The sequence below is a fragment of the Lipotes vexillifer genome, unplaced genomic scaffold, assembly GCF_000442215.2.
Source record: "Lipotes vexillifer unplaced genomic scaffold, Lipotes_vexillifer_v1.1 scaffold232, whole genome shotgun sequence".
Taxonomy (NCBI): Eukaryota; Metazoa; Chordata; class Mammalia; order Artiodactyla; family Lipotidae; genus Lipotes; species Lipotes vexillifer.
Genome location: NW_006793997.1, coordinates 4,208,534 through 4,235,832, shown reverse-complemented (window position 1 = coordinate 4,235,832; position 27,299 = coordinate 4,208,534). Strand labels below are relative to the sequence as shown.

Sequence of the window (27,299 nt, the reverse complement as noted above, 5' to 3'; positions counted from 1 at the left end):
TAAAGCATGTCACTTATAGACATACATTTTTAGACTTTGAAAAATCCATTCTGTCAATCTTTCTTTTAATCATAATGTTTAGTCCATTTACATTTAATATCATTATTGATAAGTTTAGATTTAGGTCTACTATTTTACTATTTGCTTTTGTTTGTCCCATCTCTTTTTTGTTTCTCTATTCCTTCTTTTTAAGTTGAATGAGTATTTTTAGAATTCCTTTTTAATACCCCTATTGGCTTTTTAGCTAAAACTATGTCTTTTTTTAAATGGTTGTTCTAGGAATTACAACGTACAACCTTAATTTCTCAGTCTACTTCAAGTTAAAATGGTACAACTTCCTTATAATGTATAGAAGTATTTATAAGAATGTTGTAATACGGTTACCCCTCCCCCATCCTTTATGCTATAATTGTCATATATATTACATCTACATACATTATAAACCCCATAACACGGTGCTATAATTTTTACTTGGAATGGTAATGTTAAAGAAATCAAGAGGAAGAACTAGTCTTTGGTATTTATCTATATGTTTACCATTTCTGATGCTTTTTATTACTGAGACCCAAGTAATATGTGGCATTACTTTCCTTCAGCCCGAAGAAACTCTTTTAGCATTTCTTGTAGTGTGTGTCTGCTGGTGACAATTTTGCCTTCATTATTAAAGGGTATTTTTGTTGGGTATGGAATTCTGGGTGGGCAGTTGTGGAGATTCTGGACTCTGTAAGTTTCCCTCTTAGAGTATTATTTTATTTTAGCAGGCAGTTAACTTTGCTGAACTCACCTTTGCAAACTCTGTCTTTCCAATGGTGAGCAGCAGCTGAGATCTCAGTTCTGTTATTTTTGCTTTAGTAAAAGGAGTTGGGAACCTGTCTGCATGTGCATAGTTTAGGGGTCAGCCAGAGACTTGGGCAGAGTTTATACACAGAATTTGGAGTCTCCTCCTTTGTGGTTCTCTCCTTTCTGGGAACTATATAAACAGTCAATAAATAGATCCACATATACATGGTCAGCTGGCTTGCAACAGAGGTGCAAAGACAAATTAGTGGAGAAAAGATAACCTTTTCAGCAAATGGTGCTGGAACAATCAGTTTTTTAATGCAAAAAAACAGAAAACTTTGATTCGTATCTTGCAGCAGATACAAAAATTAACTCAAAGTGGATCATAGACTTAAATGTAAAATATTAAACTATAAAATATGTAAAAAAGACCATAGGAGATCATCTCTGTGACCTTGGGTTAATCAAAGATTTCTCAGCTACAACACTAAAAGCATGATCCATAAAAGAAAAAAATTGATAAATTGGACTTCCTCAAATTAAAAACATCTGCTCTTTACAAAACACTATTAAGAACACAAAAAGGTAAGTCATAGACCGGGAGAAAATCCAGGCATACCTCAAAGATAATTGCAGGTTTGGTTCCAGACCACTGCAGTAAAGCAAATTTCACAATAAAGCAAGTCACACAAATTTTGGGGTTTCCCAGGGCATATAAAAGTGATGTTTACACCATACTGTAGTCCATTACGTGTGCAATGCCTAAAAAACAATTTATGTATCTTAATTAAAAATACTGCTAAAAAATACTAACCATCATCTGAGTCTTCAGTGAGTTGTAATCTTTTTGCTGGTGGAGGGTCTTGCCTCAGTGTTCGTGGCTGCTGACTGATCAGGATGGGGGTGGCTGTGGCAATTTCTTAAAATAAGGCAACAGTGAAGTTTGCTGCGTCAAATTACTCTTCCTTTCATGAACAATTTCTCTATAGCACGCATTGCTGTTTGATAACATTTTACTCAGGAAAACTTTCAAAATTGGATTCATATCTCTCAAATCCTGCCACTGCTTTACCAACTAAGTTTACGTAAATAAAGTAAATTTTTTGTTGTAATTTCGACTGTTTTCACAGCATCATCACCAGGATTAAATTCCATCTCAAGAAACCATTCAAAAGAAGCAACTCCTTTATGATGAGATTGCAGCAATTCAGTCACATCTTCAGGCTCCACTTCCAGTTCTAGTTCTCTTGCTCTTTGCACCACATCTGCAGTTTCCTCTTCTGCTGAAGTCTCGAACCCCTCAAAGTCATCTAAGAGTGCTGGAATCAACTTCTTCCACATTCCTTTTAATGTTGATGCTTTGACTTCTCATGAATCGCAAATGTTCTTAATGGCATCTAGAATGGTGAATCCTTTCCAGGAGGTTTTCGATTTACTTTTTGTCCAGATCCATTGAAAGAATCACTGTGTATGGCAGTTATAGACTGACATGTTATTTCTTAAATAGTAAGACTTGAAAGTTGAAATTACTTCTTGATCCATGGGCTGCAGAATGGATGTTGTTTTTGTAAATCTCCATGAGAGCTCTGAGGTGACCCAGGTACCCTGTCAATGAGCAGTAATATTTTGAAAGGAATCTTTTTCTGAGCAGTAGGTCTCAACAGTGGGCTTAAAATATTCAATAAACCGTGTTGTAAATAGATTACTATGATCTAGGCCTTTTTGTTCCATTTATAGGGCACAGGCAGAGTAGATTTAGCATCGTTCTTAAGGGCCCTAGGATTTTCAGAGTAGTGAATGAGCACCGGCTTCAACTTAAAGTCACCAGCTGCATTAGTCCCTAACAAGAGAGTCAGCCTGTCCTTTGAAGCTTTGAAGCCAGGAGTTTGACTTATTCTCTCTGGCTATGAAAGTGTCTAGCTATGAAAGTATCCTCCCAATATAAGGCTGTTTTGTCTACACTGAAAATCTGTTATTCATTGTAGCCACTTTCATTAATTGTCCTAGCTATAGATCTTCTGGGTAACTTGCTACAGCTTTTCTACATCAGCACTTGCTGCTTCACCTTGCAGCTTTATGTTGTGGAGACGGCTTCTTTCCGTAAATCTCATGAACCAACCTCTGCTAGCATCAAACTTTTCTTCTGCAGCCTCCTCACCTCTCGTAGCCTTCATAGAATTAAAGAGAGTTAGGGCCTTGCTCTGGCTTAGTCTCTGGCTTAAAGAAATGTTGTGACTGGTTTGATCTTCTATCCAGACCACTAAAACTTTTTCCATATCAGCAATAAGGCTGTTTTGCTTTCTTATCATTCATGTGCTCACTGGAGTAGCATTTTTAATTTCCTTCAAGAGCTTCTCCTTTGCTTTCTCAACTAAGCTAACTTTGGCTAAGAGGCGTCACGTTCAGCCTGTCTCGGCTTTTGGCCTTCCTCACTAAGCTTTTGATTTGAAGTGAGAGACGTGTGACTCTTCCTTTCACTTGTAGGTTTAGGAGCCATTGTAGGGTTATTAATTCGCCTAATTTCAATATTGTTCTGTCCTAGGGAATAGGGAGGCCCAAGGAGAAGGAGGAGACAGGCAATGGCCAGTTGGTGGAGCCGTCAGAACACGCAACATTTATCAATGAAGTTGGTTATCTTATATGGGCGTGGTTTATGGCACCCCCAAACAGTTACAACAGTAACATCAAAGATCACTGATCATAGGTCACCATAACAAATTTAATAATGATGAAAAAGTTTGAAGTGTTTCAAGAGTTATGCAGAGCCAAGAAATGAGCATATGTTATTGGAAAAATGGTGCTAATAGCCTTGAACAATGCAGGGTTGCCTCAACCTTCAATTTTTAAAAAATGCAGTATCTGCGAAGTGCAATAAAGTGAAGCACAATAAAACAAGGTATGCCTATGTTTACAAATCACACATCTGATAAAGAACTTTTGTCCAGAATATGTAAGGAACTCTCGAAACAATAATAAGAAAATAAACCACCTATTTAAAAAAATCAACAAAATATTTGATCAGATATTAACCGAAGAAGATATACAAATGGCAAATAAGCACATTAAAACAAACATGCTCAACATCGTTAGGGAAATGCAAATTAAAACCACGAGATATCGGGACTTCCCTGGTGGCGCAGTGGTTAGGAATCCGCCTGCCAATGCAGGGGACACGGGTTCGAGCCCTGATCCGGGAAGATCCCACATGCTGCAGAGCAGCTAAGCCCGTGTACCACAACTACTGAGCCTGCATGCCATAACTACTGAAGCCCGTGCGCCTAGACCCCATGCTCCACTGTAAAGAGAAGCCACTGCGATGAGAGGCCGGCGCACCGCAACGAGGAGTAGCCCCCTCTCGTCGCAACTAGAGAAAGCCTGTGCGCAGCAACGAGGACCCAGTGCAGCCCAAAATAAATACATACATACATACATAAAACCATGAGATATCACTACACACCCATTAAAGTAACTAAAATCTTAAAAATTGACCATAATCAAATGTTGGCAAGGATGCAGAACAAGTAGAATTCTCATTCACTGCTGGTAGGAAAGCACAAGGGCACAGCCATTTTAGAGGATAGTTTGTTAGTTTCTTTAAAATTTATGCATGCAGCTGCCAAACAGTCCAAGTACTTCCCTCCTAGGTATTTACCCAAGAGAAGTGGAAGCATATATACATATAAATACTCATATAAGAACGTTCATAGCATCTTTGTATGTAATAGTCAAAAGCTGAAAACAACTCAGATATCCATCAATAGGTGAATGGATAAACACACTGTGATGTGGGATGCTGCTAAGCAGGTAGCCTATCAGATACTTTGCCGTTGCATAATACGGACCACCATCCTTTTAGCTTTCAGCTTTCCATAACAGTGTTCTTATTGCCCACTGCTCATCCCCACATAAGCCAATGTCACATATTTAGGGTTTTTATTGTGTCTTTGGTACTTCAGATACTAATTTCTGTATCAGTCAGAATGGGCCAGGTTATGCTGTGGTAGTAAACAACCCCAAATCTCAGTGGCTTAAAATAAAGTTTTGTCTCTTTGTTGTGAACTGTATGTCCATTGTGGGTTGGCTGAAAGTTTTGTTCTCTGTTCTCACTCTGAGACCGAGGCTGACAGAGGATTCATTATCTGAAACATTGCTGGTTGCTGGGAATGTTGACTTCGTGTAAAGTTGTTTGATTTGTAGGAGTTGAGATAGATTTTTCAAACCAGACTGCTTTTTTATTTTCATCAGCATTAGTTGACTTTTGTCTCATTTTAGGATGCATTAAAATCTTTAAGTAATGACACCGCTAACTATGACTTTCTTTGATCCATAGTATAAAAAGTTATACAAAATACCTTTCAACTTTTATTTATCTAGTAAGCACTTTTTTAGATGGGAGGTATATTCCTGTGTGTCAGACAAGGAACCTGAATGCAGAGAGGGTAAACGAATGGCCGTTGCCACATAGCAGTGAAACTGAACTAGAACCCAGGGTTCCCATTTTAATACTTTCATGCAGATAAGAGAAAAATAAAAGTACCATCTATTTACACATTCTTTATTTTGACAGTCTCTTCAACAGGCCACATTTAAGAGGCGTCTCGTACACTCTGCTGCCGGTGGCTGGGACACAATGGATCACACAGGGGCAGTGGACACCGAGGATGAGTTGGGACCTTTAGCCCATCTTGCTCCAAGCCCTCAAAGTGAAGCCGTTGCCCACGAATTCCAGGAACTCTCCTTGCAGTCCAGTCAGCACCTGCCCCCTCTGAACGAAAGGAAGAATGGTGAGTTCAGCGTGTGTGGTGGGAGCTTACCTCTTTGTGAGCTAAACGTATCCCTCTTTGGTAGTAATTTTTTGGTCTGTTCCATTGGGCAGCCTGTCACGAAGGAGAGAACCTCAGGGGGTGCTGGCTGGTTTTGAGGAACAGGCAGAGTTTCACCATCTATCCAATTCTTTCATTATTTCCCCAATAAGTAGCAAAGTTATCTTTGGAAATAAGCTTTAGGTTCAACCATTTTAGCACAAGCAGAAGATTTCATGCTAGCATGGTACTGGAAAGCAGCTTCCTATGTTGACTCCAGGGAAAATAGATGGTGGATTTGACTAGATTCTCCTACCATGTTCCCCATCTCCAACGTGTTGCACCTTAATTTCAGAATTGGCAAAATTTGAGCTATCTTAATGATCACTAAGAAAGCAAGAATTTCTTGTTTGAGTATTTTTGGTATTAATGAGTATAGGATGTGGCCATATTCTCAGTCTTCGGCTGGCTCATACTTGTATACAAAATGAATATCTTCTGTTCATTTGTTATCTATTCAGGAAATTCTCCTGATTAATCAGAAGCATCCCAGAGTCTCCAGAAAACAGTACTGTCAGTTTTTAACCAAAATGAGTAGAGATAGATGATATACGTCTATTTTTAATACTTAAAACATAAAAACTAACAAAGTATTAAAATTTACAAACACACCAAGCATACATGTTACAGGGAAAGAATTAAGAATTTCAACTGGATTTGCCATGCTTTCCACAGTTCTGATGAGTCTTAACAATCCCAAATGTGTTTTTTTAATTTCAGTTTTAAAAGCCAGAAGAAATAAAACTTTCCCTGTAGAGCACTTCCTTACGTATCTTGTTACTTATCTTCTGGCTTCTAAGTGTTTCCTGATCCTTTTCAAATAATGGCCTTATCTTATTCAGGAAAATGGATTGAAGACTTATGCTGCTATTCTCAGTTCTTCAGTGCATGTCTTTGGGGTGTACTTGTTCTCCCTTCCAACAAGATATCTGACACTTGTGTCTGATGCTTGTTGGGCACAACCCTTGTCCAGTGCGATTGGTATAAAGCAACATCTTGCTCGGAGCTGTCAAAGCCTTCAGGAGGCTGTGTTTGGCTGGTGATGGCTTTAGAACCTTGCATCAGTTAGCAGCCTAGCTTTATCTTAGGCAGTGGCTGAGAGAGTATAACCACATTAACTGAAACATGACTAAATTGGTCAAATTTACACAGTATACTTGGACCAGTATAATATTCAAATTATTTCCCTCAAAAAAAAAAAAAAGACCAAAATAAGAGTTGAACTGGTATAAAATTGCAGTAATATACAGTTGCTCAAGAAAATGGTCATACGTAGCAGAGGAGGGACGTGTAAGGGGAAAGCGTATGCTTTGTGGTAATTTTACTTGATATAGCTTGCCACATTCTCTTGCAAGAATGTTCTTTTGAATATGTATGCCTGAACGTAAGGTAAGCCCAAATATGAGGTAGTCCTCCCCTTATAAACTTTTAGAGGGAGGTAGATGAATGATAAAAATTAGAATTTATTAATTTAGTTACATGTATGTAATTAAAAACCACATATTATGAAGACAGTGCAATAAAATAAAAGGATTGCTTTATCCACACTCATATTTCATAAAATTATCTTGCCCAGACTCTGCCTGTGTATCTGTGTGGTGTTTTTATCATCAGTAGAAAACCTCTGCATCATCCAGCTAGCACTAAAATCCAGGGCGTATCTTCATTTCTGTCTCTCTTGTTTAAGTTACAGCAGTTTTTAGATGCGTGCACGATCTGACACTGAAGATTTTATGTCTAAACCACAAGTACCATTCACAAAACAGTGGGGCTGTTTTTGGTTTTTTGTGTGTCTTACAGTGTGATAGTCATCATCACTCATGTTTGATTTGTGATTGGTCGTAACATTTTATGAGGCTATAATTTCTGTTATAGAATTGAATCACCTTTTTTTTTTTGAATAGGTAATATACTTATCTGGCTTGAAATGTAGCAGGTACAAATGGGCACACAGTGAAAAGTAGGTCACCCTCCCAGTCTTGTCCCTCAGCTACCCAGTTACTTCTCCAGAATTAACTACTCTTACTTGTGTCCTTTCTGAGAGAACAGTATTTGACTACTTTTTTAGTTTAATTTTTTTGTTTGAATTTTTGATTTTATTTAATTTATTTTTTTATACAGCAGGTTCTTATTAGTTATCTATTTTATACATATTAGTGTATATATGTCAATACCACTCTCCCAATTCATCCCAGCACCACCATCCCCCCTCCACTTCCCCCCTTGGTGTCCACACGTTTGTTCTCTACATCTGTGTCTCTATTTCTGACCTGCAAACCGGTTCATCTGTACCATTTTTCTAGGTTCCATATGTATGCGTTAATATATATTTATTTTTCTCTTTCTGACTTGCTTCACTCTGTATGATGGTCTCTAGATCCTTCCACGTCTCTACAAATGACCCAATTTTGTTACTTTTTATGGCTGAGTAATATTCCATTGTATATATGTACCACATCTTCTTTATCCATTCATCTGTCGATGGGCATTTAGGTTGCTTCCATGACCTGGTTATTGTAAATAGTGCTGCAATGAACATTGGGGTGCATGTGTCTTTTTGAATTATGGTTTTCTCTGGGTATATGCCCAGTAGTAGGATTGCTGAGTCATATGGTAATTCTGTTTTTAGTTTTAGGTTTTTTGTGTGTTTTTTTTTGCGGTACATGGGCCTCTCACTGTTGTGACCTCTCCCATTGCAGTGCGCAGGCTCAGCGGCCATGGCTCACAGGCCTAGCCGCTCCGCGGCATGTGGGATCTTCCCAGACCGGGGCACGAACACGTGTCCCCTGCATCGGCAGGAGGACTCTCAACCACTGCGCCACCAGGGAAGCCCTATTTTTAGTTTTTTAAGGAAATCCTATACTGTTAACCTTATGGGAGTTCCCTTTTATATTATTTGTCGTTTTTCCCTTGCTGCTTTCAATAATTTTTCTTTGTCTTTAATTTTTGTCAATTTGATTACTATGTATCTCAGTGTGTTTCTCCTTGGGTTTATCCTGCCTGGGACTCTCTGCACTTCCTGGACTTGGGTGGCTATTTCCTTTCCCATGTTAGGGAAGTTTTCGACTCTGATCTCTTCATATATTTTCTTGGCTCCTTTCTCTCTCTCTTCTCCTTCTGGGACCCCTATAATGCGAATGTTGTTGCGTTTAATGTTGTCCCAGAGGTCTCTTAGGCTGTCTTCATTTCTTTTCATTCTTTTTTCTTTATTCTGTTCCGCAGCCGTGAATTCCACCATTCTGTCTTCCAGGTCACTTATCCGTTCTTCTGCCTCAGTTACTCTGCTATTGATTCCTTCTAGTGTAGTTTTCATTTCAGTTGTTGTATTGTTCATCTCTGTTTGTTTGTTCTTTAATTCTCCTAGGTCTTTGTTAAACATTTCCTGCATCTTCTCGACCTTTGCCTCCTTTCTTTTTCCGAGGTCCTGGATCATCTTCACTGTCATTATTCTGAATTCTTTTTCTGGAAGGTTGCCTATCTCCACTTCATTTAGTTGTTTTTCTGGGGTTTGATCTTGTTCCTTCATCTGGTGCAAAGTCCTCTGCCTTTTCATTTTGTCTGTCTTTCTGTGAAGTGGTTTTCCTTCCACAGGCTGCAGGATTGTAGTTCTTCTTGCTTCTGCTATCTGCCCTCTTGACTACTTTTTTAAAAGCAGTGTTTCAAAATCTTCTTTGTAACAATATCCAACACTTTAAATTTTAAGGTTACTATCTGGGAATAATTGATGTGTTGGTTCTTTTCTTCTTCTTTTTTTCCCCCTTGTTTCTCTTAAGACGTTTCTATAAACATCCTAAAACTAGCTTCGAGTGAGGTTGATTTTTAAGCTAATGCGTTTTCCTCAAGTACCTTTTTGTTCAATATTAAGTAAACAAAAGAGCATCTCATGATACGAGATACTGTGTAAGGACTCAAATATGAGACAGTCTCCTCTTTTCTAATTAGTGACTTCAGGAAGTTAAAAGCCTTACCTTATATTCAGGCATATTACACTTTAATTTCAGGCTTATGATATGTTAGCCTAATTTGTGTATACATTCCAAGGAGTAAATGGAATTGTACAGCTCTCAGAAATCTAGGTTTTTGATACAGGAATGTGAGCGGAGTAGAAAGAACCACATCAAGCCATCTCTAGATGCAAGAACCATAACTTTCTTACCTTAGTGAGTTTTTAATGTTTATTCTTCATCTTTTCAGGTCTTCTTAATGCCATGTTTAAATCATATCATGTACAAAAAGTAGATATTAGCCTCAAAATTAATTAACACAAAGTGCTGTTTAGATATTATGAAATAATTGAACATAGATAGTTTCTTGGTGATTGTGTTTTATTGTTGTTGCTAAGCCTTTGAATTTCACTTATCAGAATTACTTTCTTTTGGGAAGGAAATGAAGATATTTCAATTTGGGATTGGTGTATAGAAGGATTATATCACCAAATAGTTTATAATTAAACTTTACAAGGAAAATGAAGTTGATATTTAAGTACAGTAACAATTCTAGGATCTTCCCTTATTTTTGGTTAATACTTCTATTGGCAGTGGTAGTGGAGTGACAGAGTATTCCCACTGCTGGAGTAAGTATGAAAGATGTTTAGTAAAGATAAGCTAGGGCTTTCCTTTTACCCCTGAACGTGGCCAAAATATTTCTATAGTTAGTGGCACCTCAATAGTAAGGCAACCATTTAGGCAATGGACTCTTCCCAACAAGATAGTCCTTCATAAAGGAAAGTGGGTGTACTTTTACTAAATAATGTACCTTTACTAAAACAATGCATACACAGGAAAATTGAGCTTTGTTTTGACATTTTATGCATGTAACAGATCCATTTTCATGCTTCAACGTTTTAACATTTTCTTAACATTTTCATTATTAACACCGGGAATAAAAGGGAAATCAGTCAAAGGGAGAGTTAGTCCTTTCATTGTTTAAAAAGGAAAAGCTCAGGTGCTATAAGGTGAATATAACTTTATAAAAGCAGGGAAAGGCAAAGTAGATGGAAACAACATACCTGAAAGAGCTACAGCTCTTTCTGCCCATACTTAGATGAGACCATGAGGAAGAAACTTTTCATTCATGAGGTCATTTGCAAGACTGATAATTAAGTATGCTGGTTGGCGAACTTAAGCTTTTAGGTCATTGCCAGCATTATCACAGAGTAAGCCAATAAGTTGACATAGATTCTCTCTTTATGAAACAGTTCGGTATTTTAATACTTTTTTGCACATCTCTGAAGATGAGGCTCAGTCATGTTAACATGGCCACGGTCATACCACAGGCTAGCTGTTAGTAGTATCATGTAGGTGGAAAAATGAGTATCTGCCACCTTTCTCTTCCTGTATTAGCAGGCTTTTTGAAGCTATATGTATTATGAAATAGTGTGTTTTAGGCCTCCATAAAGAGGAGAGACTTGTTATTCATATTTTAAACTTCGATATCATTGGTTACTGCACTTGTTAGGTTTTTGAGCTTATAGTCCCATCTTGAAAACTTTTTTAAAGATTTTCCATCTGTTAAATGGATCACTGAACAGTTTTAGACTTCTCTTGTTCTGTTCCAGGTGACCACTTACTAGAGAGAAAATAATGTATTCCAAAGTTTGTTGCACACAAGGGAATCAAGGTGGCTCTTTGCATTGGATTCAGTACAGGTATTAATATATTGGCAAACAGTCAGATGAACTTTGCCTAGCCATGGAGCCCAGCCAAAGGAAACTGCTCGCCTTGTACCATAGAAAATAAATTGTATGTGTTTGCAGCTGGTCTTTTTTTGGGTTTTACTTTGAAAACATTTACCCACACCTCATTAACCTGTTAGACTTACTGTCAGTCCAGGTGTTCGGAATAGTACAAAGGTGTTGAGCATTTGTCTTGAGTAAAACCCTGTTTCTTAGAATGTGCACGAGCTAATATGGACTAATAGAGGTTGGTGAGGGAAAGAGAGGATAGTTCTGTTTTTCTGTGGAGCAAACAGCCAGACACGAAATTCTCATAGTGTCATAAATGGGGAGGAAATAAATAGATGCTAAATAGCCAAGACGTGGAACTGTGGGATTCTTGCTTTCCCTTTCTGTAAATGAACGTAATAGAAATGAATACTTTTATGTAAAATTGTCTTGTCATTGGCTTTATTATTAATGTATTTAGGTTCTTGAATATTTAAAATAATTCTCAAGGATATTAATAAACATTCTGATACATTTAGACAGTTTGTTTTCCTGCTCTCAGGAGTTACTGAGGAGTGCTTAGACTGAGAAGAGAAATATATACTCCTTGACTAATTTTCCTTAGTTTCTAATACATTTTTAAAATTAGGCTTTAGGACTTATACTAAACACAATTAAAAGTTTAAAGTTAGCTATGAATTTCCTGGCAGCTGCAAATAAATTTCTTGATTAATTGTGCCAACTCTCATACTTTTTGTTGTGACAGCTTCTTGAACCCTTCAAAATGAAAAGGAAGCCATATAAGTAGCTTAAGGGTGAGGTACTCTCTTTCACAGTGGTCTCTATAAAGTCTCCTATTAAATAGCATGTTTTGTTCCACAGTGTAAATAAGCACCTGTAACCCTGTCCACCTTCTTTTTTCTACTGTCGGTTTCTTATTTCGATAGTTTTGCTGTTACTGAGAATTTCATTTACTCAGTGCATTGCTGGACACACCCAGGCAGTGTGTATGTGGACAGAGGGAAGGCGGGGGCTGGACATGAACTCACAGCCTCTCGCGTTTGTAGCCGGCAGTGTCAGAACACTAACTTAGGAGTGCTTTACCTTTTGCTGAGGGGGTGTGTGAAGCTTATAACAGTTTCAGAAGTGCATCAGCAAGACCATAGGCCCCAGTTATAGCACCCTTGAAGCCTCATTTTGAGTTATTCATCCAGTCTTTAAATTGTGTCCTCTTGCAAAAATGCCCTTGGAGCGTCAGCAATTAACATTTACTTAAAGTAAGATTTAGAACATAATAGCAATTAGCAGTTTAATCCAGCATGAGACCTCATCATCTTAAACTTACAAAAATGTTTACCTAAAATTTTTACAAGACTTTTTTAGAGTTACTAGAGTCATAGAAATACTTTTTTTTTTTTTGGTATAGATGGATGTAATTTTCATAAAACTAGAGACCACCATGTGATGTATATTCGGCACTGGACCAGTGAATAAACTGAAACTAATTTATTAAGAAACAGTCTTTCCTGTTCCTCAGCAAGCAATTTTTAAAATAACATATGTGGCATAAATGCTTAGTTAGTAAATATTACTCAACTATAACCCCTTAGCTACTTAGGCCCTTCAAGACTATTTGGAATTGAATAGTTTATAATCAGACATTGTGCTGGGCCGGGAGACTTTGTAAAATTAAGTCAGGGCTCTTCTTACCTACGTCTGCCTCTAACCCAACCACAGTGACCTCTTCTAGCTACAAAGGAAGAGAAAGGGTTGATATGGGACACCTGCTCTCTGCCATAACTCTAAAAAAAACCTGATAAATACACAGAGTGTATTGAAAAAAAAAAGTGACCCATGATTTTTTCTTTGTTATTTTAAGACATCAGTGATAAAGTACTATTGTGACAGAAAGCAGAAGGACAGATATGTTGGAGTTACAAATGAACTGGAATTTTCTCTTTGGTTTATAGTTAATAATCACCCAAACTAATTAGCAAATATCAAACCCAATGTTTTCCTAACCCCTTTAAATTAATCCATACTGCTGGCTACCCTCACCTGCTGCCCTCACTATTATTAACAGGAAGTATAGTCTTTTGGGAGTCAGGACTCCAGTCTCCTCTGCTGATTCAGTCTGTGAGCATGGGTAAGTCTCGAGCTCTCTGTGTCACAGTTACGCCCGTTGTAATATCCGTATGGTAGCATTCAGCCCATGTGTCTTTCTCTGGCTGCCCTTTCTCATTACATCATGTGTTCTTATAGCTAGCTCATTATCACTTTTGCCTTGTACTGTTCATTGGGCAGCAGAAACAGAAAGAATGGAAGATAACTTCCATCTCAGTTAACGGATGGAATTTTCCATAGATATGAATTAATGTCGCTGTTTAATACATTCCTCACAGATGTATTATTAAACATACATGCCAGCTCTCTCAATTAGTCAGACTTTCCCCCCATGTTTAAAAGTGAAAAGAAATTGACTCAATTTGTGTTATCCTCAAAAAAATATATCTAACTTAGAATACGCAATATCTTTCTGTTCGTGGTTTTCAAGGGTTGGCAGGTATGTGTTAACATTTTTATAACAGGATCAGACTCAGTTAAAAGACACTATTGTAACTTTTTTTTTAATCCCAAATTATTCATGTCCTTTTCTGGTTGTTTATGTTGTTTTCATTAAGAAAATGCTAATAGTTGGGTATCTGTTTCACCAACTTAAAGTTTTGATGTGTGACCTCTATGTTTAGTAAAGATAGAACAAGAAAAGCAAAAAGTCTGATTCACAACTTGCCTTTGGTTCTTGTAGGTTAAGTTTAAAAACTGACAGATGTTAGAATTTGTCAGCACTCTCTGCAGATTTCGGATTCATAGCTACAAAATAGGAGATGCTCTTTGACAATCCCTGTTCCTGACATAGAAGTTAAGAAGTATATCGATTAGAGTTCTTGATCAGGCAGCCATCATGTACTATATAAAAGAAAAGTTTACCATATCAGAATGCTCAGCTTTCCCAAAGTTTTAAAAGAAATCAGTATTTCAAGAGTGGAAGTGGGTTTACTTTTTATTATTAGAAAACATTTATTGAATGATCATTGTGTCTCTTACCCTAACTAATTCTTAGATCTTATACCTCTAGTACAGTGTTGGCAGTTCAAAATGTAAGATATTCTCATAAAATTGTTGCATGCATAGATCTTTGAAAGTAATTCTCTCAAGTAAAGAAAATTAATTTAGAGATGGTTCTCCCAGATAACTGGGAGGAAGAACCTAATTGTAAAGAAAGTGAGTGCAGAGACAAGCCTAGAACCTGCTCCGTGGCACTAGACATGCGGTGTGAGGCCACACAAGCCTGTGTCTGTCATCTGTAAATAGGGGTCATGCTAGATGTACCTCCTAGGTTATTGGGAGGCTTAAGTGAAATAAAGCACTGATGGTAACTACATGTACATGACACAGCGTAAGTACTCAGTACATGCCATAGGCACCCAGCACTGCATGCTTGATGTAAAATTCCATGAAATAGGCAGTGGTTAAGTATGCACAGTGGTTAAGGGCACCAACTCTGGAGCCGTCCCATCTGGCTCTACCATTACTAGTTATGTGAACTTAGACAAATTAGTCGTCCTCTCTTTGCCTCAGTTTCCTCCTCTGCAAAATGCGGATCATATAGTACCTGCTTCATGGGGGTTGTGAGGATTAAATGAGTTCATATAAGTATTTAGAACAATGTGGACATATAATTAGCACTTTATAATTATTTGTTATATATATTTTGAGAATTCAATATTTAAATTAATACTTAGCGAATATAGTTTTTCAGGGTTCCATCATGGTGTTTTATACCTTAATGTTTCTTTCAATAGTCCCAGTAATTTTTGCCCCCATTTCCACAAGTATTTCTTTTTAAAAACGTCAAAATGACATGCAGTTTTTTAATGTCTCGCCATGGACCTACATAACATTTGAAGAGCACTTACCCTATGGGAGCTGAGAGGGCAAATGTAGTAGGCACGGATTTCCCATGAAGTTTCTCTCTCTTGTTGGTACTGCCAGTTCCCACAATCCTAGCATTCCCTGGGCATCAGTCAGTGTCTACAAGGAATGATTTTCAAATATTAAAGCATGTGAAAAGACAAACAGACCAAAACTCAGAGCTCTCTAGGGACTATGACCTCCAAAACAGACTCTGTTCTGACATTTTCACAGGCTGCTTGAAGGAATTCCAGCAGGGTCATTCCATTTGGTAAACCCCTAAACAAACCCTCTGTCATCAAGGACTGATTTATAGATTTTTCTCCTCATGTACTTGTTCTGAAGAGATTAAGATAGTAGATATGGTTGCTGAGACTCTTCTAAGGCATCTGATGTATATGATAAGTACTATACAGAAGCCTTTTGGTATTTTGAAGTAATAAAACTGTTATTTGTTATGTTTAAAGAGACTTCTTGCTCTGAGTCGTCTTTTAAATTTTTTTCTTTTTCATTTTGATTCCAGGAAATCTATGCCCTAATCACATCTCTAAACTAAAATTCTTTAATTTATGAACCCAATTATTTAACAAATTCATTAAAATCAGAAACGACCTTTTAAAAAACAAATATACATATTAAAGTATGTACATGTATATGATGACTTGTTTCACAGTGACCTTTGGAATGTGTGAAAACAGAAACAGATCTAGTGTTGTAGAATATTCTGTGATATCTTGCTGTGATGACAGCTGTTCATATGATGCTTTAAGGTCATGGGGTGGGGGGGCAGATCTATAAATTGATATTCAATTAATCTGAATTCTCAAAATATTTTGTATGTTATTATACATTTCTTTAAAAAAAGAATATAATGTTAAAAATAAATGAGAAGGGCAGAACCCAAGAGATTTGAAGGCTGGACAACTTAAGGAAATGGGTAATTAGGGTTATTTGGTTTATAGTTGGCCTTAAATGCTGTATAGCCTCATGGTTATCCCAGTCTGAAATCTGAGTGGCATGTATGAAATTCCAGGGATGAGCAGCATTCCACATTTGAAGGATCAAGTTTATTGGGGGATTTTGTATGGTTTGTTTCCTTCTGTGCATGTTTCTTTTCAGTGACTTAATCCTTTGGATGAATGTACAAAGTTTTAACTATTAACTAAAAGAATTGTACACAGTCAAAAATTTCTTATGATTTTGATATCTGATTCTGTCATAGGATTATAATATGTTTTGAACAAATTTTAAAATGAAACACAGGAAGTAAATTAATATATGATCTCAACCAAGCCTCTTAAAATTAGTAGTAAAAAGAAAACTTATTTTATCACATTTTAGTAACCTGTCACAAACCCAGGATGTTTAAGAGGTCTCCTTAGTGGGAATTCCCTGATGGTCCAGTGGTTAGGAATCTGCACTTCCACTTCAGGGGGCCCAGGTTTGATCCCTGGTTGGGGAACTAAGATCCCGCAAGCCACATGGTGTGGCCAAAAAAAAAAAAGAGGTCTTCTTAGTAAAATGGAAATGAAAATGAAATAGAAAGTTGCTTAGTAATTGATCATGAATAGTTATTGAATGTACTAAAGAATTTTGTGGCTCTTGATTGAGGTATAAACTATATACGGTGAAAAAGATATATATGCTTATATTATCATTTTTCTCAAGCCAAGAATTAAAAAGTGATATTTTAACTAGATATGGTCTTAGGAGAAAGTAGTACTTTTCTAATACATTTTTCAAACGTAGATTTTTCGATCGCTCATAATTTCTGTGAAATAGTCTCTTTTTCAAAGAAAGGGAATTTGGTTAAATAACTTGCTAATAAAGTAGTGAAATCTCTAGTTGTGTAATTGTGTGCTTGTTTTGTTTATTTCTGCATAGAAGTGGAGAAGCTGCTTGCTTGAGTGCCTTCTCCACCCTCAACAGAAACAAATGCATACACCTTCAAAAATTTGAAGATTTTTATTTGGACACCCAAGTATTTTAATTTGGAGGATTTTCCAAATAAAGGAATTTAAATTTACTCCCATCAGATCAAATTAGGATTGAAAAAATTGAAATTTAAAGAAATCCAAGAACTTAGTCCTAAACTCTGAATTTCAGAGTCCAGGGGCTTTAGACAATACTTTGGTTTTTGTTTTTATCACCTGTTACACTGAAACTATTTAAAGTATACTCTCTCATAAAAATGTATTACATTTCTTAAATGACCATGAAATTTTATATACCATTGATAGTGGAATGTTATGTAATTCAGTTAGGTCCAGTTGGTTTACAAGGTTGTTCAAGTCTTGTATAACCCTTACTGGTTTTTTTTTTACTTGTTTTATCAACTACTCAAAGAGGTATCTCCTGTTGTGGATTTGTTTGTTTCTCCTTTCAGTATTGTTTTTGCTTCATGTATTTTGAGCCTCTCTTATGTGTTCTTGATGAATTGATCCCTTTACATTATGAAATGTCCTTCCATTCTTGGTAATGACCCACTCCTAAAGTCTACTTTGTTGATATTAATATAGCCCCTCTAAGTTTCTTATGTTCAGCATTGCATGATATAGTCTTGCCCAGCTTTTACCTTTAACCCATCTGTACCTTTATATTAAAAGTACATTTCTCATGGACAGCATAGAGCTGGATTTTTCTTGTTTTACTCTAGTCTGACAATCTCTGTCTTTCAGTTGCGATGTTTAGATCATTTACAGTTAAGGTAATTATTGATATGTCTGGTATATTAGTTACCTATTGCTGTGTAACAAACTACTTCATACCTTAGCAGCTTAACACAGGATGCATTTATCATCTGACAGTTTCTTTGGATCAGGAATTCAGGAGCAACTTAACTTGGTACCTCTGCCCCACAAGCCTGCAAGACTCAGGTTTCATTTGAAGGTTCAGCTGAGGAATGATCCACTTCTAACCTTAGTTAAATTGTTCTTGGCAAGATTCAGTACTTTGAGGGCTGCTGGACTGAGGGCCTCAGTTACTTGCTGGCTGTTGGCTGGAGGCTGCCCTCAGTTCCTTGCCACGTGGGCCTCTCCAACATGGCAGCTTACTTCATCAAAGGCAGTAAGAGAGAAGAATGCTAGCAAGACAAAATTTTTGCAACATTTCCTTAACGTTGTCCTATTCTATTGATTAGAAGCAAATTACTCAAGGGGAGAGGATTATTCAAGGCCATAAACATCAGAAGGCTGGGATCACTGGGGAATGTCTTAGAGGCTACCTACCACAATTGAGTTTAAATCTATCATTTTGTTGTATGTCATGTTTGTCCATTTTGTCCTCTGTTCCTTTATTTCTCTCTTCTTGCCTGTTTTGGTTTTTTGTTTTTATTTTTTTTTTAGTATTTCATTATTGTTTTTACATCTCATTAGCTATGCTTCTTTTTTTTCTGGTGTTTACTGATCTTTTCTAATGCAAGTGTAATATGCTGCTAATGCTATCCAATAAAATGTTTATCTTAGATAATTTTAGCTCTTTTTGCATTGTCCATTTCTCTTTTCATTATATTTATGTTTTCCTTTAAATATTTGCACATAGTTATAATAGGTGTTAATAGTTCCTTTTTTTCTGTCATTCCTGGGTCTGTTTTTATTGACAAAATGTTTCTACTATTAAAGACATTTTCCTGCCTCTTGGCAAGCAGTCTCCTATTTTTTTTTTTGTTGGAGATAACATTGTGAATGTTACATTGCTGAGTGGCTGGATTTTGTCTTTGTTGTCTTCCTAAGTGTTAGGCTTTGGTTTGGTAAGAGTGCTAGACTTTTGGATCACCCACAAGACCTTTTTAAAACTTTGTTAGGAAAAATCTAGGGTAGCATTCATTGCACAGATGGTACCTTAACTACTAGGGCTTGAACCCCTTTGGAATCTTACTGAATGCCCCACTAGCTGCTCAGGGAGGACTTTTCACTATGGCTGATTGGAGCTCAAACATTCCCAAACCTTGTGTGCACTTTGGGAATTGTTCAGTACAGTTTCCTGGTCGTTTCTTGCCCAGCCTTGTGAAATTTTACTTTGTAGACTTATAGCTTAGCACTCAGCAAAGACTCAGGGGCTTCCCTGGTGGCGCAGTGGTTGAGAGTCCGCCTGCCGATGCAGGGCACACGGGTTCGTGCCCTGGTCCGGGAAGATCCCACATGCCGCGGAGCGGGACTGTGTAAGGAAAGGGTCTGACTCTCAATGATTTAACAAACATGGATACCATTAAAATATTTGACTTAAAAAAAAAAAAAAAAAAAAAAGAAGACTGAGAGGCACCTATGCAGACTGCTGGAGCTCCTTTTCTACACTGCAACTTCTAGCTGCCGTAGCCTCCCTAAGCTCTCATCTCTGTCTCCATTCAGCAAGTCTGTTTGAGTTACAGTCTAGAAATTGCCTCCGGACAGAAAGCTAGGGTGGTTGTAAGGCTCATCTCATTTGTTTCCCTACTCTTTTTTTTTTTTAAACATCTTTATTAGAGTATAATTGCTTTACAATGGTGTGTTAGTTTCTGCTTTATAACAAAGTGAATCAGCTATACATATGCATATATCCCCATATCTCCTCCCTCTTGCGTCTCCCTCCCACCCTCCCTATCCCACCCCTCTAGGTGGTCACAAAGCAGGAGCTGATCTCCCTGTGCTATGCGAGCTGATCTCCCTGTGCTATGCGGCTGCTTCCCACTAGCTATCTATTTTACATTTGGTAGTGTATATATGTCCATGCCACTCTCTCACTTCGTCCCAGCTTACCCTTCCCCCTCCCTTTTTCCCTACTCTTAAGGGTCACAGTCCTGTGTTACCTGCTTCCCAATGTAGGAAAGCAATTGTTTCATGTATTTTGTCCATTTTATCAGTTTCTTATAGTGACAGGTTAAGAGCAGTCCTGTTATGCCATAACAGCCGAAAATGGGAGTCGGAGTTGGGATTTTAACAAGGCCTGTGCTTTTCCCCTGAAGCATGTTTCCTCTCTGTATACAGATAACTTAGCTTTCTGACTAGACTACAGCAGCAGTGTCATTTTAACTTTGGGATCCACCTAAATATTCAGACCTTGTTGGGCACCCCAAGGTGCACCTGGCTATTTGATCAGTGAATGAATGAAACCAAATTTTCGGTTAAAGACTAAGGCTGATAGTTATGGTTGGTTCTCGTGGCAAGTAGCTTTCCAGCTTCTGCTCTTGGCACAGAATGGTCAGCAAGATTGTCATAAAAGATAACATGTTAGACCTTAGATCACTTGGAGCCAATGACATAGTTATTCATTTGGTTCAAGAACTCATCTTTTTACATGCACCCCAGGGTTTATAGCAGCATTATTTACAATAGCAAAGATATGGAAGCAACCTAAGTGTCCATCAATAGATGAATGGGTAAAGAAGATGTACACACACACACACAAAATGAAATACTACTCAGCCACAAAAAAGAATGAAATTTTGCCATTTGTACAAACATGGATGGACCTGGAGGGTATTATGCTGAGTGAGGTAAGTCAGACAGAGAAAGACAAAGACTGTATGTTATCACTTATATGTGGAATCTAAAAGATAAACTAGTGAATATAGCAAAAAGAAACAGACTCACAGATAGAGAGAACAAACCAGTGGTTATCAGTGGGCAGAAGGAAGTGGGGAGGGGCAAGATAGGGGTAGGAGAGTAAGGTACAGACTACTACGTGTAAAATAAATATGCTACAAGGATGTACTGGACAGCACAGGGAATATAGCCAATATTTTATGAAAACTATAAATGGAGTATAATCTATAAACATTTTGAATTACTGTGTTATACACCTGAAAACTAATATAATGTTGTAAATCAATTATACCTCAATTTAAAAAAAGTTATTAAAAAAACTTTTGGAGCCTCAAGGAGAAAAGTTTTCATTGGTTGGCAGAATTCATTCTTCATATTATTTTCTCTTTATAACATTGAAATTAAGAAAAATTCTCTTTTCCTCGGTATTTGAATTTTATCCAGCTTGGCAAAATGCTATATAATGGGGAATATCATAGTGATTTGATGGCTCACAATTATATAGATATTGGAGGGGTTCTACTTAGAGCCAAGCAAATGTCAAGTTGAATCTTCACAACACGTCACAGATCCTCATCCTTTGTTGAGGAACAGAGCTTCAAATGAGACTTTATGTTGATAAAGAGTTTTATCATGGTGGTAAATGGTGTAATAGAAATAAAGTAGACTATCACTGAGGTCATCTGGGAATCATAGAAACACAATATGATGAAAATCTCTGTAGTCCCGCTTCCCGTAGTCCATACTTCCTACTTTACCCTTGGGCTCAGTGGCTGAAGGCTCCCACCTCGGTTCACAGGGCCACCCTCGCTGCCTGTCTGTGCCCTTGTGTGGCTGTCTCAGTCACTGGAAAGCCTGAGTGGGTTAGGAGACAGAGAACAGATGGGAGTCGCTGGTAGTGGGTGGAGTGAGTGAGGCTGACGTGTCAAAGCTGGCCCCAGAGACCCAGAAGGACAAGGCCTGGAGCAGGTGTGCAGCCCCATTAAAGAGCTGTCAGGGTTGGTTCTCACTCTTATTTGGTCCAGGTGACCTATTGATTATAACAGATAGAAACCAAATAAATAAGATACTACTGAATAACTAAAAAGTAAAAAGACTGATTATTTTTTTGAAAATTAGAATCATCAATATATACTCATATACTTTAGAATATACTATATTTGGTTTTTTATCAAATGTTTCATATATGCAACTCCATTTTCTTGTCCCAAATGTTTAAAAACATAATTATTTGAATTAATGTGTTAAGTGGTTTAAATATACTAACATAGAACTTTTTCCAGTAGAATTTTTATTTTTAAGCTGTACACTTTATGCAAAGTGCTGTTCCCTACCTTTGCTTTTTTAATAAATATAATCATGTAAATTAAATACCTAACACTTATAATCTGACCTTTTTAGTACCCTGTGTCTTCTCAGGAAAACAGAACACTTTTTTCTCACTCCCTTTTATGATATAACCAATCAGTGCATAGTTTTCTAATCCACCTACACCAAGGGCACTGTGTGTGTTCTTCTATGTGTTTCTGCACATCTTTTCATTCTTCCCCCTTGCTCACACAGTGCGCCTGGAACCCAAATTGGTAAATAGCCAAGTTAAAGTACTGAATTCTGCCAGTGAAGAGAAGCTTTCTTCCCTGAATAGGTAAAGACATTTTACTTTATGAGGTAGGTTTTCATTGTTCCCATCTTATAGAACCTATAAACTGAGGATCAGAGGGATTAAATAATGCAAAGATAAGCAGCTGAAAAGGAGTAAAATTGTAAAGATGGAGTTGGCTGTAAGGCCTAGGGTTATAAAGACAACTATTACAATAGGAAAGATAAGTTTTATTTGGAAGAAAGACAGTTAAGAAAGACAGTATTTTTAAGATAAACTGTTGCTTTTAACTTTTATATAAAGAAAATAGTTACAAAAGGTATGCATGTAACCACATATAAAGCTAAAATTTTAAATGTTTAAGATTTTACTTGAACAGAATAGTTTTACCTAAAAAACTTGCTGAAGATTAAGACATTCTGCAGTCACCACCAACCTCATTGAATCTGTCAGGATCACCTCCCGTTTCAACTCAACCAGCATGTATAATGGGTGCTGTAGGAAGTTTCTTCACGTGGACGTTCATACAAATAAAGAAAAACTCAGGCATGTTCAGTATTTCCCTCTCACTTCATATTTCACTTTATACTTGTCTCAGACATTGCCACGTGAGGAAGAATTACTTTAGCAACACGTACCTTGATAGTTTAGAACAGAGAACTCTAGTCAGTTTTGTGTCTCTCTACATTCTAGCCTAGTACCTTTGAAGGTACTCAGCTAAATGAATAAGGAAAATTTAAAAATTCCTCTAGTGGAAGATATCCACATAGTCATTTTGTCCTTTTTAATCTTTTTTTTTTTTTTTGCGGTACGTGGGCCTCTCACTGTTGTGGCCTCTCCCGTTGCGGAGCACAGGCTCTGGATGTGCAGGCTCAGCAGCCATGGCTCACGGGCCCAGCCGCTCCGCGGCATGTGGGATCTTCCCAGACCGGTGCATGAACCCGTGTCCCCTGCATTGGCAGGCGGACTCTCAACCACTGCGCCACCAGGGAAGCCCTGTCCTTTTTAATCTTTTAAATATATTTTCGGATTTGCTAGTAAAATTGAGAACCTAATAATAGATCATCCTGTTAATGGCAATTTATTTCATATTAAAGTATTTGACATTAAAAGACTAAAAGAAAGATCTACTTGCTATAAATCATTTGTATCTTTTCTATGGAAAAATATAAATAGACATTTTTTCTCTTCTAGTTTCCTAAATAGGGTAGCAATCTTTTTATGTGTTCTTTTTAACTCCTGAACTTAGAGCAGTTTGTTAACTTTTTATTTAAGAACCATTTACTAGTAAGTTGTAGGCATATCTAAATATGGCAGCATGCATCTTCTAAGAATAAATACATTCTCACTTTGCCAAAATGCAGTTATCACCCTCACAAAAATTAACATTGGTACAAAAGTATATTTACTATATAGTCCATGTTCATACATCCCCACTTTCCCCAATAATGTTCTTCACTGTTTTTTTTAAAAAACAGGATCTAATCAAGTATCATTTATTGCATTTAGTTGTCATCTCCCTTTAATCTCCTCTAATCTGAAATAGTTCCCCTACTTTTTTTTAAAAAAGACTTTATTTTTTTCAAAGGAGTTTCACATTTGTAACAGAATTGAGAGGAAGGTGCAGAGATTTCCCATATACCCATAACCCCCCCACATGCATAGCCTCCCCTAAGTGTACCCAGAGTGGTACATTTTTACCAAGGTTTAACGTATGCTGACATCAAAGTCACCCGAAGTCCATAGTTAACCTTGGGGTTCACTGTTGGTGTTGTATATTCTGTATGTTTAGACAAATATATGATGACATGTATCCATCATTATAAAATCATATAGTTTCATTGCCCTAAAAATCCTCTGTACTCTGCCTGTTCATCTCTTCTTTCTCTGTGCCCCCTCCCCGAACATAGTCTCCATAGTTTTGTCTTTTCCAGAATGCCATGTGATTGGAATCATAAAATATTTCAGTCTGGCTTCTTTCACTTGGTAATATGCATTTAAGTTTTTTCCATGTCTTTTCATGGCTTGATAGCCATTTCTTTTTAGCACTGAATAATAATATTCCATTGTCTGAATGTACCACAGTTTATCCAATCACCTAGTGAAGGACATCTTGGTTGCTTCCAGGTTTTGGCAGTTATGGAGAAAGCTGCTATAAACATTTGTGTGTAGGTTTTTGTATAGACATAAGTTTTCAGCTCCTCTGGGTAAATACCAAGGAGCATGATCACTGGATTGTATGGTAAGAGTATGTTTAGTTTTGTAAGAAACTGTCTTCCAAAGTGGCTGCACCATTTTGTATTCACAACCACTTTTTTTTTTTTTTTTTTCAAATCTTTCGTTTGACATTTTTGGGGAGTCCAGGTCAGTTATTTTGCAAAATGACCCTCAATTTGGATATTTGTCTGTTTGGGTCCTTGTGCTCAGTCCAGGTTAAACAGTTTGGTGGGAATATTACACAGGTGACATTGTGTACTTGGTGTATCCCATCAGGACATACATGACAGTTTGTTCCATTATTGGTGATACTCAGTTTGATCACTTGGTTAAGGTAGTGTTCCCCCTCAACTCCTATTTCTCCTATGTAAATATACCCTGTCCTCTTTGTAATTAATAATTAATTATAAAGTAATGTGTGAGATAGTATTTTGAGACTATCTGACTATTCTCTTTCCCAGCCATCTTTCATCCATGGTTTTGATGATCATTCTTGCCTAAGTTATTATAAAGATACTTGAAATGGATGTTTCCCTAACATTCCTTCTTTCTATTAGCTGGCATTTTTCTGGAAATAAGAACCTTTTTTAAGGGAAATATCTCTATGGACTTATAGATTGTTTATTTTTTAAAATTGGAAAGGTACTATCCACTACTATCATGATTTTTGATACACAAATTGCCCAAATTTGGCTAAAAAAGAGTCTGTTAAAGGTGGCTTTTGTATCACTTTGACTTATCCCCCTTAATTTTTGAGCACTTACCTACTTTCTGGCACAGGATATTTCAGGATCTCTTTATACTTTTCATTGCCTGAAATGAGCCCTTTTTCTAAGATCCCTGGTTCCTTTTAGTGAGGAAATCAAGATCTGAGAGCTAGGCATACTTCTTGTTAACTTGGCTGTCATTGCTTCTAGCCCTTTTCAATAGACAGAGCTAGGAAATTTTTTAAAAATTATGACTACAGCCAGGAATAGCCATATAGTCTTGAAAAAGATGAATAAAACCAGAGGAATGGGCTTCCCTGGTGGCACAGTGGTTAAGAATCCGCCTACCAATGCAGGGGCCACGGGTTCGAGCCCTGGTCCGGGAAGATCCCACATGCCACGGAGCAACTAAGCCCGTGCGCCACAACTACTGAGCCTGCTCTCTAGAGCCCGCGAGCCACAACTACTGAAGCCCGTGTGCCACAACTACTGAAGCCCACGTGCCTAGAGCCTGTGCTCTGCAACAAGAGAAGCCACCACAATGAGAAGCCTGTGCCCCGCAATGAAGAGTAGCCCCTGCTCACTGCAACTAGAAAAAGCCCGCGTGCAGCAGCAAAGACCCAGTGCAGCCAAAAATTAAATAAATGAATAAATAAAAAAAAACAGAGGGATTTATATTACCAAATATCAAGACCTACTATAACACTATAGTATAACAGTTTAGACAGATAAACAGCCTGACCAATAGAACAGAATAGAGAAATCAGACAATATTCTGTCACCTGATTCATTACAAAGGTGACCTGTGCAGGCAGTGAGGAAAAGATGATCTTTTTAAATAAATGGTTCTGGGTTAGTTAAATATCCAGTGGAAAGAAATTTACCTGCAATTTATACCATAAACAGAAAAAATTCAACTCTGAAAGGTAAAGAAAGCTTTTGGGGGAAAACATCTCCATAACCTTGGGGTGAACAAAAAATTCTTAAATAGAACACAAATAGCACTGTTCATAAAGAAAAGCGTGATAGATTGTGCTATATTTCTTTATTTTAAACTTTTTTTTTTTAAATTTATTTGTTGGCTGCGTTAGGTCTTCATTACTGTGTGTGGGCTTTCTCTCTAGTTGTGGTGAGCAGGGGCTATTCTTCGTTGCGGTGTGCCGGTTTCTCATTGCAGTGGCTTCTCTTATTGCAGAGCATGGGCTCTAGGCACATGGGCTCAGTAGTTGCGGCAAGCAGGCCCTAGAGCGCCCAGGTTTCAGTAGTTACGGTGCGTGGGCTCAGTGGTTGTGGCGCACAGGCTTAGTTACTCTGCAGCATGTGGGATCTTGCTGGACCACAGATCGGACCCGTGTCCCCAGCATTGGCCGGTGGATCCTTAACCACTGCACCACAAGGGAAGTCCTGATTGTGCTATATTTAAATGAATTACTCTTGGGCACCTAAAGACATCACTGAGAGAGAAAAGGCAACCCACAGAGTGGGAAGAGATAATTCGTAATACATACATTTAACAAAAGATTCTTGTCCAGAGTATATAAGGGTCTCCTACAAACCAGTATAAATACATGGACAAAAGCCTTGACACAAACTTCACAAAAGAGAAATCCAAATGGTGTGCCTGGATATGGATATATATTCATTAGTCATCAGAGCCGTGCAAATGAAAACCACAGTGACGTATTATGCATAGCAACTAGAATGGCTGCAACAAGAAAGAAAACACCAGTTCATCAAGGATATAGAGCAATTGGTGGATATGTAAACTGGTATAAAACCATTTTAGAAAACGGTTTTGCGTAATTCTAAATATCAGCAATTTCACTTCTAGGTTTTACTCAACAGAAATATATACATATGTTCATCAGAAGATGATGTATTAATTTGAATTATATGAAATGCCATTTTTTGTAGGTGCTATCAGCAATTTCACATGGTTGAATCTACTGCAATACTCATAGCAGCACTACTTGTTATAGG

General features: G+C 37.5%; 1 protein-coding gene and 1 non-coding gene across 2 annotated transcripts in view; both read left to right on the top strand.

Annotated features, from left to right (window-relative positions):
* Window positions 1-5,351: 5,351 nt before the first annotated feature.
* MRTFB (myocardin related transcription factor B) overlaps window positions 5,352-27,299 on the top strand; it is a 138,091-nt gene continuing 116,143 nt past the window's right edge. Inside the window, exon 1 of the mRNA XM_007466962.1 lies at window positions 5,352-5,564. Coding sequence (XP_007467024.1) covers window positions 5,411-5,564 — 154 coding nt within the window. The 5' untranslated portion in view covers window positions 5,352-5,410. The remainder of the gene's footprint in view (window positions 5,565-27,299) is intronic.
* TRNAG-UCC (transfer RNA glycine (anticodon UCC)) lies at window positions 16,666-16,738 on the top strand. Its single transcript has one exon. It is a non-coding gene; the product is annotated as a tRNA-Gly (tRNA).